The sequence below is a fragment of the Nilaparvata lugens genome, chromosome 12 (genome assembly GCF_014356525.2).
Source record: "Nilaparvata lugens isolate BPH chromosome 12, ASM1435652v1, whole genome shotgun sequence".
In the NCBI taxonomy this organism is placed as follows: domain Eukaryota; kingdom Metazoa; phylum Arthropoda; class Insecta; order Hemiptera; family Delphacidae; genus Nilaparvata; species Nilaparvata lugens.
Window position 1 is genome coordinate 8389514 of NC_052515.1, and position 19043 is coordinate 8408556.

General features: G+C 34.3%; 1 protein-coding gene across 3 annotated transcripts in view; it reads right to left on the reverse strand.

The window, feature by feature from the left end:
- Positions 1-4802: 4802 nt before the first annotated feature.
- The window catches only part of LOC111061069 (zinc transporter 1), a 37812-nt gene continuing 23571 nt past the window's right edge, over positions 4803-19043 (reverse strand). For 2 of the 3 annotated variants that reach the window (XM_039438864.1, XM_039438865.1), the window contains exons 6-11: positions 17167-17313; positions 15618-15730; positions 15062-15173; positions 13343-13456; positions 7211-7550; positions 4803-5040 (exon numbers count right to left, since the gene is read on the reverse strand). In XM_039438864.1, the coding sequence (XP_039294798.1) occupies positions 7329-7550; positions 13343-13456; positions 15062-15173; positions 15618-15730; positions 17167-17313 (708 nt within the window). In that variant the 3' untranslated portion in view covers positions 4803-5040; positions 7211-7328. Of the gene's footprint in view, positions 5041-7210; positions 7551-13316; positions 13457-15061; positions 15174-15617; positions 15731-17166; positions 17314-19043 lie in introns of all 3 variants that reach the window. The other variant, XM_039438866.1, reaches the window with a different exon arrangement.

Consider the following 19043-nt stretch of genomic DNA (forward strand, 5'->3'; position numbering starts at 1 on the left):
TACAGTATTCAGTATATTATCATAGAGAAACAATAGCGTAAGTAGATATCCCATGGTATAGGGAATTTATGTCGCAACTTTTACTGTTATCTCAAGCTGTTTACAGTCGATTATTGTCAATTTTTACTGTTTTTTTGAGGTGATAGTGTATGAACTGCACAATTTGAGAGACTACCAGCGTCACACAGCTGCATAGGAAAGAACTACGTGAACTATCGGCTTGGGATAACAGTAAAAGTTGCGACATAAACGCCCTATACCATGGGATATCTACTTATGCTATCGTTTCTCTATGATATTATTCAGTAATTGATGTTTACTAATCATATGTAAAGACAATTACAAGCTTTCTGTTTATCTACGATTTAAAACAGAGCATTACACCTCATTTTTAAACGGTCAAAACTCTTGATGACAGAGCCGTATGCCGACACGAGTAGGAGCGTGTAAACAGCAAGCCTGTAATCACCTTCAAATATAATACGCTATAAACGACTTTATAACGTGCTTACATACGAGCTTTGTCATATAAAAAGGACAAGTACTGTCTATTACAAGCGATTCTTTCAACGAAATGAAATATCAACCGACGCTGACTCCTTTGGACTTAGCTGAGTATGAAAACTGTTTTGATTCCATGTCATATCAACCCCCACGATATCATTGTGTCGGCGAGAAATCTGTGAGTATGAAAACGGCCAATACGTACTGTGCAAATATGATAAAAAGCTTGTTTCGTTAACTCATGCTAGATGTGTCAAATCACTACCTCCGTAAACAAAGCCGTAGTGCATTCGTGTGACGTCAGCACAGGTAGGGCTCCTACACTAAAGTGCGAGATAAATTACTTTTAACACGGCTCTTTCTCGAAGACGGAGAGGTCCGATGCTCTATCCTCCACTAATCACTCCCACTACCTAGCAGCATTCTCCTTCTTTTGTGTCTGAGTGAGAGAGCTTTGTAACGCGACGCGGCAACACTCCCCTCCATCTATTGCTGGCAATGTTCCAAGTAGTGAACTGGTCAGCAGGTATATTGGTTTGTGTATGTTACGGAGATGTGTCAAATCAAATCAAATCAAATTTATTTGTTTCCAACATTTACAGTATAAACAATATATAAAAAGATATAATTGAAACAACACTCACATGGACACGCAGGTCTGTTTGTGAGTTGTTTGAGTTCGTAATTACATTATTTAAATTATTATAACTTGAGAGAAATTCCTGGAAATTAGATTTGGCTAGGTACATTGTATTGAAATGAACAGAATAACTTAAATAAAGAAGTAAATTGAATTATGATATGTTAGATAATAGAAATTATTATTCAATCATAGAAATATTGTAGCACAACTACACACATACAACTCACACATACAGGGAGGGGGAAGACAGCCACACACACACCACACACATACACACACACCAACAATCTAAAATGGCTGTTAAATGCATTTAAATTCATTGGTTGATTACTGATGGAGGTAAAGAAGATGAAAATTGGAAGCTCAAAATAATAAATATATAGAGGAATAAAATTTGTATAGAATATAGGTCTACAGTAGAATAATTTGAAGCGTAAGCCTGGAGTTTAACCAACCGCGTTAGCGCGCAGCGGGGCTAGACGTACGCAGATCTCAAAATCAGATCACATTCGTCGTTATTTAAGGCAGATAACCACCCCCGCAATACTCTTTTGTAATGGTATATTGAGCATTCCCCCGGCTGACTAACAAACAAAGGTGCATTCCGCAGAATTACGTGAACCAGATATGTCACATTTCTGTCGCAGACAGATCTCATATTACGTGAAACACCAGAATGATGGAGATATGAGCCGCGGGTCAGGTAATTGTGTTGAGAGGAATTATTGAAAACAATCTTATTTTTAAATGCATAGGTCATAACAGATTTGATGAAAAGTTTTTTTATAGTGAGAACATTGAAAAAATTGAACAAGAGATCTGATGAATAAGTCCTTTCCAGACCTAGTCCAGCCTTGATAATTGCTTTCTGAGTTATAGATAATTCTTTAATGTATACATCACATGCACCGCCCCATGCAATAATACCGTATGTCATGATGGACTGAGCAAATGAAAAATATATCATTCTTAATTCTTTAACATTGAGGATACCATGTAATTTAGAGAAAACGAAGATCAACTTTCTCAACTTATTTTTCAAGTAGGCTATGTGCTGCATCCAACTCAGTCTATTATCAAAAATGATACCCAGATATTTTATTTCATTTACAGACTCAATTGACCTGCAGTCACATTCAACATCCCACTCACGACCACACATGTGAAGTTTAAGATCCAACTGGGGAGGTGGGGCACGTTTTTTGTGAAGAAAAATAGGCATGACTTTGGTTTTACTAATATTCATACTAAGGATATTGCTATCAAACCACTTTTTCAGTCTCACTACACCACTATTTGCGGTCCTGTACACTTCTCTCCAGCTATCCCCCTCAAAATACACAGCAGTGTCGTCAGCAAATAACAAAATTTTCCCCATAATATTGCTTTCAATTATGTCATTAATGTACAGGAGAAATAGAACCGGACCAAGGGTACTACCCTGGACTACTCCATAGTCTATTCCCTGAACATTACTATATGTATTGTTGATACTCACAATCTGTTTACGCTCAGACAAGTAGCTATTGATCCATGAATGGGCTATCCCAGCAATACCATATTTATACAGTTTTCTCATCAAGATGGAGCGGTCTATAGAATCAAAAGCCTTGGTGAGGTCAACAAATAGAAGAAGAATGTATTTATTATTATTAATACCCACCCTCAAAAAGTCGCTTAAGCGATAAAAGCAGTTTTCTGAGTTGCAATCGTCCCTGAAGCCGAATTGAAACTCAGTGAGTAGGTTGTTAGTTTTTATGTAATTAGTTAATTGTTTTTTAAAACATTTTTCAATAACTTTTGAGAAAATACTAAGTAATGATATAGGACGGTAATTATTAAGGTCAACTTTACTACCTGACTTGTGGAGAGGGATTACTTTGGCAAGCTTAAACAAATCAGGGAAAATTCCGGTTCTGAAACTACAATTTATGATGTGGCAGAGCGGGGTGAGAAGAATATCAATATTATTTTTTATCAAGTTAACGGGAATGTCATCACAGCCAGGGGCAGAGCCTCCCCGAATTCCCATCACACATTGGCGTCCTGTTCTGAAACCTCTCTAAGAATAAATCTGGATTCAGAGTCAGGTGGTGTAAATGGAATTGTTCTGATATTGGCATTATTTTGTCTTATTTTTGAGCTAGATCAGCTCCTATGTTAGCAAAAAATTTATTGAAGTCATTGGCAATATCTAGTGAGGAATTTAATGTATGGTTATCACTGGAGCATGAGCTTAAGAAAATTTTGTACTGGAAAAGGAGTTTTATTGTTATTTGAACCAGATATTTCATTAATTGTTTTCCAAAATTGTTTAGGGTTGTTAGTTGATTCAAATATTTTCTGTTTATAGTAAGCTTTTTTAGTTGTTTTAAGAAGTCGGCTTAATACACGGCGATACTCGGTGTAATAATTTATCAGTTGCACATTAAACGGCTGTCTTCTAATTACTCTGTGTAAATTATTTCTTTTTCTAATTGCCCTGACAAGGCTTAAAGTGATCCAGGGCTTCAGTCTTTTATCAGCACTCCTCCTCGGATGAGACGAGGTGGAACGCTGATACACACTTTGAATTAATTCAATAAATTTAGTTGAACTTGTGTTCGGGTCATCCGAGGAAATGACCTCGCCCCATGGCTGTTCAGATAGAAGATTTGAAAATATTGCAAGGTTTGTTCTCTGATAGTCATAATTTGAACGAATTTCCGGCCTATTTATTATATTTTGTTTTATAATTATACCTATTGGATAATGGTCTGTGATATCATACTTCAATACTGACGGGAAAAGGGAATTAGTATCATGATGTTTAACAAATAAATGGTCAATGCAAGATGATGAATTGGCTGTTACTCTAGTTGGTACGTCAATACAGCAAACGAAACCAGCTTCATATAATGTGTCAAGGTACCTACTGCTAATGTTATTAATTTGGTCGCCGAGAATATTGCAGTTGATGTCGCCAACAATCAACTGGATTACTCTATTATTATTAAGTTGATGATGATGATTATCAATATTGTTATTATTATGATTGATATTATTTTCTTGATATCTATCCCCCAACCCATCGATAAAGCTAGCCAGGTCAACTCCGTGACAACGATAAACACAAAGTAAGTTGTAGCGTTGATTATCCTTATCACAAACCAGATTAAGACACCGCAATCCTCCGACATTCACTTCACAGCAAGAATACAGCAAACTCGAACTCACATAAACTACTATTCCATCATTCTGATTGTATTGGGTAGACGTTTGAAAAATTGCATACCCATCGAGCTGGTCCGCGAATTCAACTCCATCCATCCAAGTTTCAGTAAGAACTATGACATCGAATTTAAAATTGATGCTTTGAAGTAAAAGTAATAATTCATCAAAGTTCCTTCTATAACTTCTTATATTTAAATGAAACACACTCAATCCAGACTGACCATTCATACTTAGGAAATCACCATACACACTGCAATCATCAAACACACTACAACTTACATGCCTAAAATCAGTTAAATCATCCAATACATTCATAGTTCATTCTTCGCTCGAGCCGTTAATGATAAAATATTAATAAAGTAGGTAACCAACAAAATAAGTTTTAATCAAAATTCATTTAAAAATAAAAAGTAGCTTCCAATCTATTGGGAGAGAGAAAAAATTTAGTAATAATATAGATAAAAAAAATTCTGTGTTCATCACAAGAACATGAAGTGAAATGATACCAAGCATGGTAAGTTAGTTATTTTTACAAATTGATTTACTAATTGCATCTGATTACATCCCAGCTATTATATGGATTTCGTATTTGATCGAATAGTATGCGGAGTGCCTCTATATGATTGTCCACACAGTGTAATGATGCTTTGGTATAGTTGAAGGAGATCATTTCCGAATTTCTGTAACAAAAATAAACATACTATATCAATACGGAACAAGACTGAAATTTACCCTAAACAATTTATGAGTGTAACTATAAATGAAAAGTAAATGTAAAAATATCTCATCCAATTCATAAATATATTCATATTTGAGAATATAATTGTTTTAATAGGCTAATCCTACTACACCTTTCCCTATTCTATTCGATAAGTGTCAGTTGAATTTGAGAAGTTATCACGATTGTTATTGAGAATAGTAATTGTATTTGAAAATATTGTGAAATCATAATGATTTGAAAAAAAAAATTATGAATAAGATATATTTTAGATTTAAATGATCATTATTAGCAAGAATAAGAAAATTATATTATTAGGTATACCGGGATAACTTGAATTCCAGCTGTATACACTAGAAGATTGTGGAATAGTTATTTGTATATCTAGAGTGAAAAGTAATGTTCTTTCTCCCTGAGGGGAAAGTTTGAAGCCCGAGGCGAAGCCGAGGGGCAACAATTTTCCTATCACTCATGATATACACAACATTTTTCTTCCAACTACATTTTTATAAAAACTGCAAATAAAATAATTTTTAAAAACGTACGTGACCAAACAATGTGTCAATCTAAAAAGTAAACAGAACCAGCCGGCGGTTTGTAATCACAGTTCTCCGCCGACAGCGCTATCTGTCGAGTTGTAACAACAATGGCCGCCACAACTACAGCTATGATGAAGTTCCCGTTTCAAATTTGATTAGTTAATGAGGAATAATCGTTGGCTGGTATTTTGAATAAAATGAAATAATAAAAAAATTATACATTTTTTTAGTATAGTGATATGAAGTTTGTAATAATTTTAGCATGCTTCCCATGTTATTTAAATGGAGTTACTTTTACGCTCTAGGGAGTTTTTCTGTTTTTTAGTACCAAGAGCGAAAAAGTGACACTTTAGTATTATGTTCCAGGGAGTCAAGTAAACACTTTAGACAGGAGGTGGAGGAAAAAAACTTTATTAACAACCTTCATTGTTCTCACAGTAATACATTCTTATATACAGAGTAGTTCATTTTTTAAGAATGTAATACAACTTGAAGATTTCAAAGAATTAACTTTTAAAGAACTTATTATAAATAGAAATTAAAAAATCCATAATGAATCTTATACTGGATTGGATTAAGATAATAGTTATTTGTGCAACTAGTGCACAAAGTGACAGTTTGCTGCACCGAAAGAAACGTTTAGGAATGATTTCTTGAGTGCAGCAAACGAACTTTGCGCACGTATTTCACATTAAATTTTTCCTACAGTTACCATTGAATATGAAAAGTGGGTAATTACAGGTAAAATTCCCTGAAATCCATCAAATGTTTTTCTGTATAATTTTATTATTAATAAAAACCTTAATTTATTTAAAATTGAATAATAATTGAATTATAATGATTAGTAATTCAATTGAAAATTTATCTGACTGCTTGAAGGGGGTTTATGTTATGTAAGCATTGAAATGACTATAATCAAAGCACATAATGGCAAGGCAACGCTGTTCTCCACTGCCATTCATTATAACGTGGGCCTCACTATGAGTGCAGTTACCAACTTAATTTTGATTTTGCTGCACTGGTGCTCCATAAACCTACTAACTATTTTGCGTTGTCATGCTGCAAATCTGGAATACGCAAAGTACTCACTTTGCGCACTAGTGCGGAAAAGTGATTCTTTGCGGCCTGCAATCAGTGCACAAATGGTAACTTTTCAAGGTATCTGTAGGAAAATGTTTATTTTAAATTATCTATCTCCATTATGTAGTGTTTCAATCTTGTTATAAATGTTAAATATTACTTATCATAGCTTCATTGTATTTGTCTTTTTGAATTTTCCATTTGCTTGTACTTTTGTTACTTTGTCTTATCGTTTGTAAAGATTGAGATGTAACCTAGTTTCCGTAATTTTATTTATTTTAGTGATTTGAATAAGCTTTATTTTCTTTCTATTGACATGTTTGCTGTACCTAGTTGTTCGAACTCACTGCCGGCGCACAAGTTGTTCTTTGCCGGTAGTGCCATTTTGTAAGTTAGAATATTCATTTTATCAATCTGTATTATTTTATAGCAAAATAAATGAATTTTCATTTTCATTTTCAGAGTAGTTGAGATTATAGAATAACTTGGCAAATGTGAATGAGTTGCACTCACACGAACCAACCCGGCCGACCTCCATTCGAACGGCGGAAACAGCGAGCAGAAGAGGGGGGGCAGAGGCAGAGGGCAGGGGGTGCGAGGCGCATACGCCGTCTGCTGCTGTCCCCTGCAGTCATATGCAGGCGGCCGTGTGCAGGTGCTGCAGCGAGGTGGCAGCACTGAGTGCCGACGCGGCACAGGTGACCCCCCCTGGCCCACCGACCCCCCCTAGCAGCGCCCCCCGCTCCATCTCGCTGGGCCCGTTGAGGGCTGCGGCTGACTGCGCGGCCGCGGCACAGTTGTTGCGCTGCCTGCACAGGTAGGGTGTGTCGCCAGGAGATGGTGTGTCTCTTCCCTGCTCAACAAAACGGCACACAACATCAGTTATTGACAGAGAAATAAATCGAAAAACAGATATATGATACAAATCAATACTATACTAGACTAAGTTTTACATGGGAATCAAAATATTCAATTCACTCCCATCTCACATCAGAGAATGCTTGAGGGAGTTAAAAAACACTCAGGGAATTCCTTATTGTATTATGTCCATACAAATTGGCAGACTGCCTTGTTAGTAATGTATGAAGGATATTAGTAATATATCATATTATATATTATAATTATGATTTGTGATTGTCAATGAAATAAATAGATATAATTAGATTACACTTTGACGTGTCATAGGCCTATACTGCGGGAGCGTTGCTTCATTCATGCAGTTCCATATGACGAACAAGAAAGAAAGAAAAAAAGAATTATACGATACAGTTATGAAGCCACTTGTGTTAAATCATATGGAGAAAATAGTATAAGTAGATATTCCATGGTATAGGTTGTTTATAGCGATGTAAAATACCCGGGTATTTAAAACTCGGGGTAAATACCCGATATTCATAAATACCCGGGTAAATTGGGTACATATTTATGGAATCATGGATTTTTAAACCCCTGAATACATTATTATTAATTATTATCATTGTATGATATTGTGATAGCATGTATGGCATAGTCTTAGTTATAATGCATTTTTTTCAATGACTAGATTATTATTTTTCAAATATTAGGCTACTCAAAAGATTTTTGTTAACTAAAGCCGATTACTGTCCTGTCAATTATTACTGTTTTGTTGGGGTGAGAGTGTAAAAACGGCACAGTATGAGAGACTATCAGCGTCACATACCTTAACAAAACAAAACTATACTGGGACTATCGGCTTAAATAGACAATGCAATTTGAAAAATAAACGTCCTATACCATGGGATATCTTCTTATGCTATCGTTTCTCTACTATGGTTGTATGGAGCAGAGACATGGGTTTAAACAAAAAAGGAAGATATATTAAATATTTGGGCGCGAAAGGTTTGGAGGATATTTGGCCCAGTTTATGTTAATGTTGAATGGCGAATACGATCAAGAGCTGTGTGATATGTACCAGAAATGACAAATTTAGCAATATAGAAAATAGATACCACAGATACTTATATAGATACAAATATACCATATGATAGCTGCTTAGCAAAGCAAGCTCTAGCAAAATAAATTCATACAAGCTCACATAATACGCTTCCTGATTACGGAATAGAAAAGTCTGGACTTCATCAGTTTCTGTTCCGCTGGGGAAAAAAGTATTCCATTACTTCTCATGGGAATGTACACACAATTTCATATCGCCACTGTGTGAATACACCCATGAGATCCAATGCTATTGTTTTTTACATAGAAGAGACATACATTTACTGTACAGTGGACAGAGTTGTAATAAAGGCTTTCATAAGATCTTTTCAAGGAATTTCTGTTCCGGTGGGCGCAAAAATAGTTATTTGTGCAACTAGTGCGCAAAGTGACAGTTTGCTGCACCGAAAGAAACGTTTACGGAATGGCTTCTTGAGTGCAGCAGAAGAACTTTGCGCACGTATTTCACATTAAATTTTTCCTACAGTTACCATTGAATATGAAAAGTGGGTAATTATCGGTAAAATGATGGCTGAAATCCATTAAATGTTCGAGTGTGTGTGATGATGTTATTAATAACAACCTTAATTCATTTAAAAATTAATAATCCAATTGAAGTTGAAAATTCTCAGCCAAAGTTCTCATTTTTATTCATTCAAGAATCAGAAAAAATACAGATGGAACAAAAAATTCACATTCAAAATACACGCCAACAGCTTGTTGGCTGAACCAAGCTGCAAGATGGCTGAACACAACAAGATGGCTGAACCGACAAGCGCGCGACCTAGCGGGAAGAATCGTACCTAAGTTTGTTTCATCCAGCTAAAAATTACTGAAACACGATTCAGAAATTTAGACTTTTGCTCAAATTACCGAGAAGTAAAGTGACTCAAAGTAAACTGAAAAATATTTATAAAAATAACATAGACAATAGAGAATATTTATTGTAGTATTCTTATGTTTTTTATTATTTTTATTTATATGAATATCGAACGGTAATCTCATTTAACCTCAAAATTCGAATTTTATAATGTATATTTATTTGCTACTTTTCTCATTTCTTGCAGTTGAAATAATAATTATCAATTGAAAAGAACTATTATTTACTATTAAATGATGAGAATTCGTAAATGATGATTATTTAATTATGATTAATATGAACATTATTCTTGTTTTGGATTTCTAGATTGGGATTTTATCATAAATGTAGGGTAGCCATTGAAATGATTCTTATCTAAATCTAACCACAGTCATTGTTACCATAATTTTTGTTTTCGTGCACTAATCCTTCATATAACCCAACAACTATTTTGTGTTGCCATGTTGCAAATCTGGAGTGCAGGAAAAATTTTTCCCGCACTAGAGCGGAAAAGTGAATCTTTGCGTTCTGTAATCAGTGCAGGAATTGTCACTTTTCAAGGTAACTGTAGGAAAAGAATATTTTTGGTTCTTGTGGGAGTGCACAAACAATTTCATATCGCCAATGTGTGAATACTCCCTCGAGAGTCAATGGTTTTTTACTGTATAAAAGAGCCAGAAATTCATTGGAAAGAATGGAGTAAAATAGGTCCAGTATTTACTGCATGTAAAAATAATACATTTTCAAGACAAATCTGTCTTGTGTTAGAATTGAATTTTGTTTTTAATAATTTTTTTTCTAATAGCTTACTGTGATGTACTCATGTTTTGCTGCATTGTAACACACATTTCATTGCATCTCTGTTATGCTTTGTCCGATTCTCATTTTTTTGGTGTTGACTGATCGTAAATAAAATTTCCTAAAAAAATTGTTATTGGTAAATTTCTCTATCTATCACCGTTCTCCCGCAATTTTGGATTGAAAGTTTAAAATGGACGCAATTTTGAATTTTCGAATTGGACAAAGTTGAATATTTTTTCTACAGTTCATCTCTCTTATTTGAACATACCTACCGATTTTTATAGCGATCAATTGGAAAACTTTGAAGATAAAAAATATTTTGTAAAAAATACAAAATGGCAAACATCTCATAAACGAAGCGTTTTAGGAAAAAAAATATTCTACATTTTCTCTATTTTGACCCATAGAACCTATTTTCGAAGTTTGACACTTTAATTTTGGGATACCCTGTATAGGGTATCCTCTCAAGAAGATACTATTCTATCAGAATTATTTCCATAAATCCCCTCAAAAATTCAATAAGCCTCCATATAAACACCCACTAGACTCCATAAGTTTCTCACTCATATCAATCACCTGATTTTCCGCTATGAGCTCCAATCCAAGATTTATAACGTATTTAGAATAAACATAATAATTATGTTACAATTATTGTCAACAAGAAAAAAACTTGAATGTTATTACTTAAACACTTAGATCAAACACAGAAGAAACCCAACTTATATTAGCTAATACTGTACCTTTGTTGAACGTTAGTTGTTATGCATATAAAAAATTAAACCCCAGAGAGAGACATAGAGATTTCTTAGATTAGTTAGGATTAATAGAGTACCACCCACCCATTCCAAGTTCTACTCAATGTGAGTAGAATAGAGTATTCTATATTCTATACACTGTATTATATGTACTATTGGCTTAAGTGGTCCCTGGATGGTTAATATTTTTGTGCAATATCAGTACCTACTTAGAGCATCAGCCACAATGTGTCGTGTATTCTAGTTGTGTGGCCTGTTGTTAATAGTAGGTACTGTTAATTGTACAATAATATTGAATTTCTAGGGACCGCTTAATGGATATTTATTTATTTAGCGTATGGCAGATACACAACATATATATTATAGCTCATGAGTAACAAATGCCTAGATATACACTGCATATTTCCAAATTATTTAAGATGTTGTGTAGTTCTCGGTCAGAACATAAGTTTGTCTAACCGCCATTATTTGCTAGTCCATTTAGCGTTACCCAATGTGCACCATGGAGGCGAACTAGCGTTACACATATAAAAATCTGATTGCTGGAAGAATTTTCAAGGTTAAAGAAGGTTGAGATTCAATTTTAAATTTTCAAAGAAAAAAAATTTCAAATCACCTTCACCATTTCAAATGTCCAAAATTGCTTCAAATTGTAATTTATCACATAAAACAATCCAAATATAGAATTTCTGTTTGAAATTTTGTCATCAAATAACTGAATAGTGAGCATTTAAAAAAACGCTTAATGGATAACCAATACTAGATGGAGAGCGCCCAGTATAGTAATTACGTGGCCCTAAGTATAATATGAAACTCCAGTTCCCTATCTATTGATTTCATAAGCAATCCAAAAAATCTGGTGTGGCGCACTCACACAATTTTCCTTGCTGTTATGAGAATTGATCACCTGACGCTAGTGTTCACGCGCATCACAAGTCTACTTATAAACAAAGATCTGAGCCAGCTGGTGACAGGACAATAACGCTGGAGACATATGAGGTCTGCTATCTCTTCATAGTGAATCATTTAATAGCATCAACCGTTTGCAATTTGATAATCACATTTTTTCTCGAATTTCGAGCTTATTTTTAATTTTAGGTGGAAATGTTACTGAACATTAGTTGTAGAGATTCTCATGCTGAATCTTTTCCACTCAAATTTTTTTGTTTAAATTGTATCTGAAGCCTGATAATTGAGAATCTAAAATCAAACTTTGCATAGATGGGGTGGAGCTCCTGAAATTTTTAGAGATATGGGACTTCTGACAGTTGATAGAGCTTATCGATGACTATTTCAGGTATAACTTTAATCAAAATCGTTTTTGAGAAAATCGCGAAAAACCCTGTTTTTGACAACATTTTCTCCATTTTAGCCGCCATCTTGAATTTCATTTGATCGAAATTGTTCGTGTCGGATCCTTATAGTGTAAGGACCTTAAGTTCCAAATTTCAAGTCATTCCGTTAATTGGGAGATGAGATATTGTGTGTACACACACACACACACACACATACAGACCAATCCCCAAAAACCTTTTTTTTGGACTCAGGGGACCTTGAAACGTATAGAAATTGGGGTACCTTACTCTTTTTCGGAAAGCAATACTTTCCTTACCTATGGTAATAGGGCAAGGAAAGTAAAATCAGCGCAACACAAAAGCCAAAATCCATTATCCAAACAATCCTCTCCTTATAATAGTCCAGACAATTTATTTTAGTAACTGTGTTCACTGTCAGAACAATATTGTTCGCCAGATGATTACATTTAGTTAGCAGGCAAGAGCAGCAACAAAGCCTATTGTCCATTACCTGAACAATCCTATCCACCAGACAATTTAGTTTAGTAACGGTGTCCACTGACCGGACAATATTGTTCACCAGATGATTAAATCTATTTAGCAAGCACGAGCAGCATCACAAAGTCTATTGTCCATTGTCCAGACAATATTATTGTTAGTATTGTCTCCGGACGATTTATTCTCCGCCGGTCAAGTTAATAAACATTTCCGGACACTCAAGTTATCTGATTAGTTATCCGGACAAATTATCCGATAATCTGCGGACAAGTAATCCGATTAGTTCCAGACAAGTAATCCGATTAGTTCCAGACAAGTAACCCGATTAGTTCCAGACAAGTAATCCGATTAGTTGTGGACTGATTGGTTGGTTGAAGTTAGCAGATTGGCGTGAGCAAGATGAAAGCTGCAGCCCATTCTGTCCGGCCGGACAATTATAGTAATGAATATCTACACACATAAATAGTTGATCATCTTCACTGACGTGCTTAGAGGGACCACAGCAGGTGGACAGGGCGCACGGCTTGTCTGTTTTCGGACAGTCCAACACACAGTCATCGCCCGAAGCTGTCTCCTGTACTCGGTCGTCCTCTGCAAACTGAAAACACAACAAATAAAACACCATTATTCACCTTAAGCTTGGTAATCTTATTCATCGCAAAAATTATTCATTGAAGAACTATACATGTTATAATAGATAGGAAAATAGATAGATTATAATGGAAGTACACGTGAAGAAAGATAGGGGAGCAGCGTTGCCGATTCTCTGCCTTGTTTTATAGAGGATAGCTGATTCCTCTATATATGATATAACATTAAGGCTCAACTAACACTTACACGACTCAGGTCGAGAAGAGACTCGACTCTAGTCGATAGCATGTGTTTCCAAATGGTCACACTCAGACCAGTCGATTCTAGTCTCCGCGACGTCACAATTTGAAAGCACATGCTCTCGAATAGAGTCGAGTCTCTTCTCGACCTGAGTCGCGTAAGTGTGAGTTGACCCTTGATGTTCATTGTTGTTTAAAATAATAAATTATATTTTATTCGTCAAGCAAATATATTTTTCAATGATTCAATCAAGAATTTACATAATTGAGATGAAATATTCTGTTAATTATATTCCCACATTGTTAAAATACGATCTGGCATTATTGCAGAGCTACAAAGGGATAGCGTCAACTGCTTTGTAGACTGATAAACAAGGATAGCAACCCCAATGTTCATCAAATACTGCCATTATAACGTGGACCTCACTAAGTTATATTATGTGATCGATTTTATCTAAATTCGGGAGAGAAATAGCTCAAAGTGACCTTTTTTCTCTCTTAATAATTTTAATTATGTGGTTTCTGTAAAAATAAGGAATAAAGAAACTCAAACAAAACATTGTAGTATACTCACAAAAAGGAGAGACTTTGGTTCAAATACAGCTAACCTAACTCAACTATTACTCACACAAAAAATGCAAAAAAAAATATTACTCACAGAAAAAAGAATATTGTAGTTAATTGAAAAGAGGAAAGACTTCACTACCGTACAAAGATAGCCAACTTTCGCGACTGAGCTAGTGGGCTGGAGAACTCGCTCGAAACGCCATTGATATTTTGTAAGCTCTTCTATCGAGAGCATTGAAAATCAAGAGATATAGTTCAAGTTGCCTCTTCTATTACTTAGGCAGGCCTCTACTGCAGGCATGTCAAGCATGCTTGTACAAGTGAATTTGCACAAGGCAAATTAAGCTTGTACAAGTTTTTATGTTGGCAGCCTGTGAGCTGTGAATCAGGTGATGGATGGGGGTTATGTCGGAAGGTCGGTCTTGCGTGCTCTTAATAGTATAGTTTCATGTATACACAATTGTGTTTTATTTCTTCAACATTCTACATAGGCCTACACTGTACAAGTGAAATGGCACAAGCCGAATTAAGCTTGTACAAGCAAACCAGACCTGAAAGAGCACACTAACGATACGACTTTTACTTCAGTCGAAACGAATTCAACAGTTTCTAACAAAAATTAAACAACAAATAAACAACTGGATAAAACTGTTTAAACCATAAACCTTAGACTAATCCTGAATAAATAAACTAACTTACACTGTAACACTACACTATTCATTTGTAATTACACTACTGAATTGTTTCGTTTAATTTGGAAAAAATGAAAAAATTGTCTACAATTAAAAGAGAAGCCTGGTACTTACTTCTGCAACTTCTACAAATTCAGGCTGAATAGTAGTCGAGTGAATGCCTTCGTTATGAAAGAACTCCTTCACTTTCTCAGCGATTTTCATGTACTCGGAAAGATTTCGACACCTGCAGAATTATACAAAATATTTATTATTTTACAAAGGCTACTTTCTAGAAGTATTTTAAGCCTAGGTGATGATGATGGGATGAATGATAGATAATACAATGACGGTAGAGTTATGGATGAATAAAAATTATAGGCTATGCTATAAAATATATAAATAAATATAGAGCATGATTGGAATAAAGAGAGCGATACAGAAAATATATACAACTACAAACAACCACACATTACCTCAACCTAAGATAACAACTTCGAAAATAACTCTTTTCTTGAACAAAGACAAAATGTTGCTAGTTAAAAATGTTGACACTCTAATTTCTGGGATATCTTTTATGAATAATTTCAAATAAATTTTATATCATTTTGTTTTGAAAGGTTGGTTTGACAAGGCCAATGTGTTTTAAAATATTCATGACCAATAGAATATTTATTTATTTATTACTGACCTGATATGCGCTGAAGCAATGATCCTGTCACCAGCCAATTGCCAGACGTGGAACTCGTGTACGGCCAGAACTCCATCCACTTTGTCCAGCAGTCTGCGCTGAATCGCATCCACCTGATAACAAAACAGTGCTTTCATCATTCAAAGTTCAAGTACAGCCACAAATCCAATACAATGATTGGGAGAAGACAACAGGCTAAGCGCTGAGCGCCCAAAACTGTGCCTCTCCCAAATTGTTATTAATCAAAGAGAAATTGGAGTTGAAAGTAAGAGGAAACACATTAAACAAAAATTATATCATATTAATTGAACTGAGTAGAGAGTTCTCAGTTTAGATTTAAGGGGTTTGGTGATTATACACTAGGGACAAAACATATTGCAGCAACAAAGGTAGCTTCAAGCTTGAGAGTTTTTGAAATAATGTATGATTTTATTTAAATGAGATAAATGCACTATGTTTTGACCCTCAGACAATAAATAAACCAATAAACAATAAACACATTTTAAAAGTATATTGTTTAAGCTACTATAGAGATAGCCTAAAATTCATTCGACAATGAAATTGACCAACTTCTTTATCCTTTATGAAGCGAAACAGGATATCATATCAGAAGAACATGTAGTGAACAAAAATCATCAACAAATTTAGTGGGAGTGGTTTTCAAAATATATAGTATAATAAAATAGAATATAATTTTATTAGTCATTCAATATTTACAAAAAAATACATCGACTTCGTCAAAATACATCCTTCTCAAATCACTATTATTTATTAGTCAGTCTTAAAAATACAAAAATAAAATTAACAAGTAATGTAAAGCATAGATCACAAGTTACTCATTATATCACAAGAGAAATAGTACCCAGTTTATAGAAAAGAAATCATTTACTGTGTACAAACATTCATAATTAATTTTATTTTGAAATTGAGTGAATGCTAGTAACTTTAATATTTGTCTGGTGTGGAGTTATATAATTTTATTGACATGAAGTGCCAGTTTCTCTATTTCGTGTATTAAAATTATGGTGTTGGTTTGTATCATATTCATCCAAATTTTTTTGTACATAACATAAAATATTAAAATCATACAGTGATGGCAATGTCAGCAATCCAAGTTCTATGAAATGTGGTCTACAATGAGCATTGAAAGGCAAATGACATATGATTCTAATAGCCTTCTTCTGAAGGAAGAAGTATCTCAATATGTGTAGGAACAGGTTTTGTTTGAACCATTATAGAGATCAAATTCGTTTGACAATGAAATTAGCCATGGAGCAAAATATCAAATTTTAGAATATCATATCAGAAGTGTAAGTGTAATATCATATCACCATCAATTCTACTAATTTTATTAGAAGTGTAAGATGTGAACAAATATCATCGATGAATTTAATTGACATTTATTCACCTGAATATGTCGACTATCATATATATTTATCTATAACAGTCGTGAGGCCCATCAACAGCGTCTATTATATACTGAGGTAGGGTGGAATTTCCGTGAGGGACTCCCTACTACTCAAAGCCATACAAATATTATTATTATTACCTGAATATGTGTAGGAACAGTTTGTAGGAGGATAAGAGCTGACTCCTGCAGCAGAGGCCAGACTGATCGGAGGATGAGGACCACCATGACAATGCTCAGAGCCGGGTCCATGTAGTACTTGAAGCGCCAGTCTGTCAGCCATACAACCTGGCCAATACAACAAATATATTTACAACATTATTTACGTCTTGTCAAGTAAATCAATCAATTTTCACAGACCAGCATTGCTTTAATAGGTCAGTAAAAAACGGCAGAATGAACGATATAAATATTTAGTTCATTTGTGCTTGAAAACGTTCATTTTATCTGCCGAGCTAATCAATATAAAAAAAATTGGTGAAGTGTAAACATAACCTATTTTTGTACAATTTCTATGTAAATTTGGGAAAGGAACAGTTTTGGGCTTTAAACCTATTGTTCCTTTTCCAATCATTCATAGTTGAGAATTATATTGTAACCTATGTATCAATGTATAAATAAATAAATATTGGCTGACTAGCTCGGCTTGAAAAATGAACTATTTAGCACAACTGAACCAGATATCTATATAGTTCATTCTACCGTTCTCTAAAAGCCATTCAATCAAGGCTTGAGGAATATTGAAGGGTTCGCCCATTTTTCCTTTCCCAATATGATTTTAATGACAAGTGATGCAGTTGTAATAAAAATGGATAAATGAATAAATGCTGATTATTTTCTCACTAATCACTCTGTATGACTGTTAAAATGGGAAAAGTTAAATTTGTCACTATTAATTTTATGTAGTGAGAAACTATAGTAAAATTCACGTTAGAATCAAGAAATAGAAGCAGAATTTATTATGAATTCAGCACCTGGTTAACATTGGCTGCTGACCTTGTCTGTCGTTAGACAAAGCAGATAGCTCTATCAATAGCTTGGCAACGTTGCCAAATCGTTTGTAGGTTATGAATAAATGTAATGAACTACCATAATAAGAAAATGTATTTTTTTAATTAAAGGAAGAAATGTTTTCTTGGCGAATAAGATGTATTGATATAAATGATCATCATTAACAAAAATGATCTATTAATATGATTTAAGTGATTATTGATATATCAGAATGATATACCGTAATGATTTAAACCACATCTTAATTAGAATCTAACTTACTATAGAAAGCGGTGGTAATAGAGAATTGGCAACTCTGATTTCCAATTATAACGTGAAACGTAATATGACTTAATAACGTGAATCCCATTATAGTAATTTGTCTAGCTGTACAACACAGTGTGGGCTTTGGCTTCCTCCACAACACTCCTCCAAGAATCTCTGTCTTCAATCAAATTTACCCATTCTCTAAAAACCATTCCACCCAAGAAACTAGTGAACAAACAAACAAAACTGTACTGAATAAATACTGGAACAGATCTAAATGCAAACCCCAACACACTATAATAAATATTGAAACATATTTCATTTCGCTTCATGTTTTTGTCCTCTAAAGCAAAACAAATAATGTTAAAATGAGTTGTTTTTCAAAGTGGATTTTCATTAGTATTTTTCATTTTGTATTTTTAGCCGGTACAATGTTTTGTAATAATATTATGTTGTGCGAAATAAATTAATTTTTGAATTTAAATTGAATTGAATATCTAAATGCAAACCCCAACACACTATAGTAATTGTTTTAGCTCAACATAGTTTGGGCTTTAGCTTCCTCCACAACACTCCTCCAAACATTTCTGTCTTCAATCAAATTTACCCATCCTCTATAAACCATCTCACCCAAGAAGCTAGTAAACAAACAAAAATGTATTGAATAAATACTGAACCCCAAGCATCTCTGTCTTCAATCAAATTTTATCCATCCTCTATAAACCATTCCAACCATGAAACTAGTGAATGAACAAAGAAAT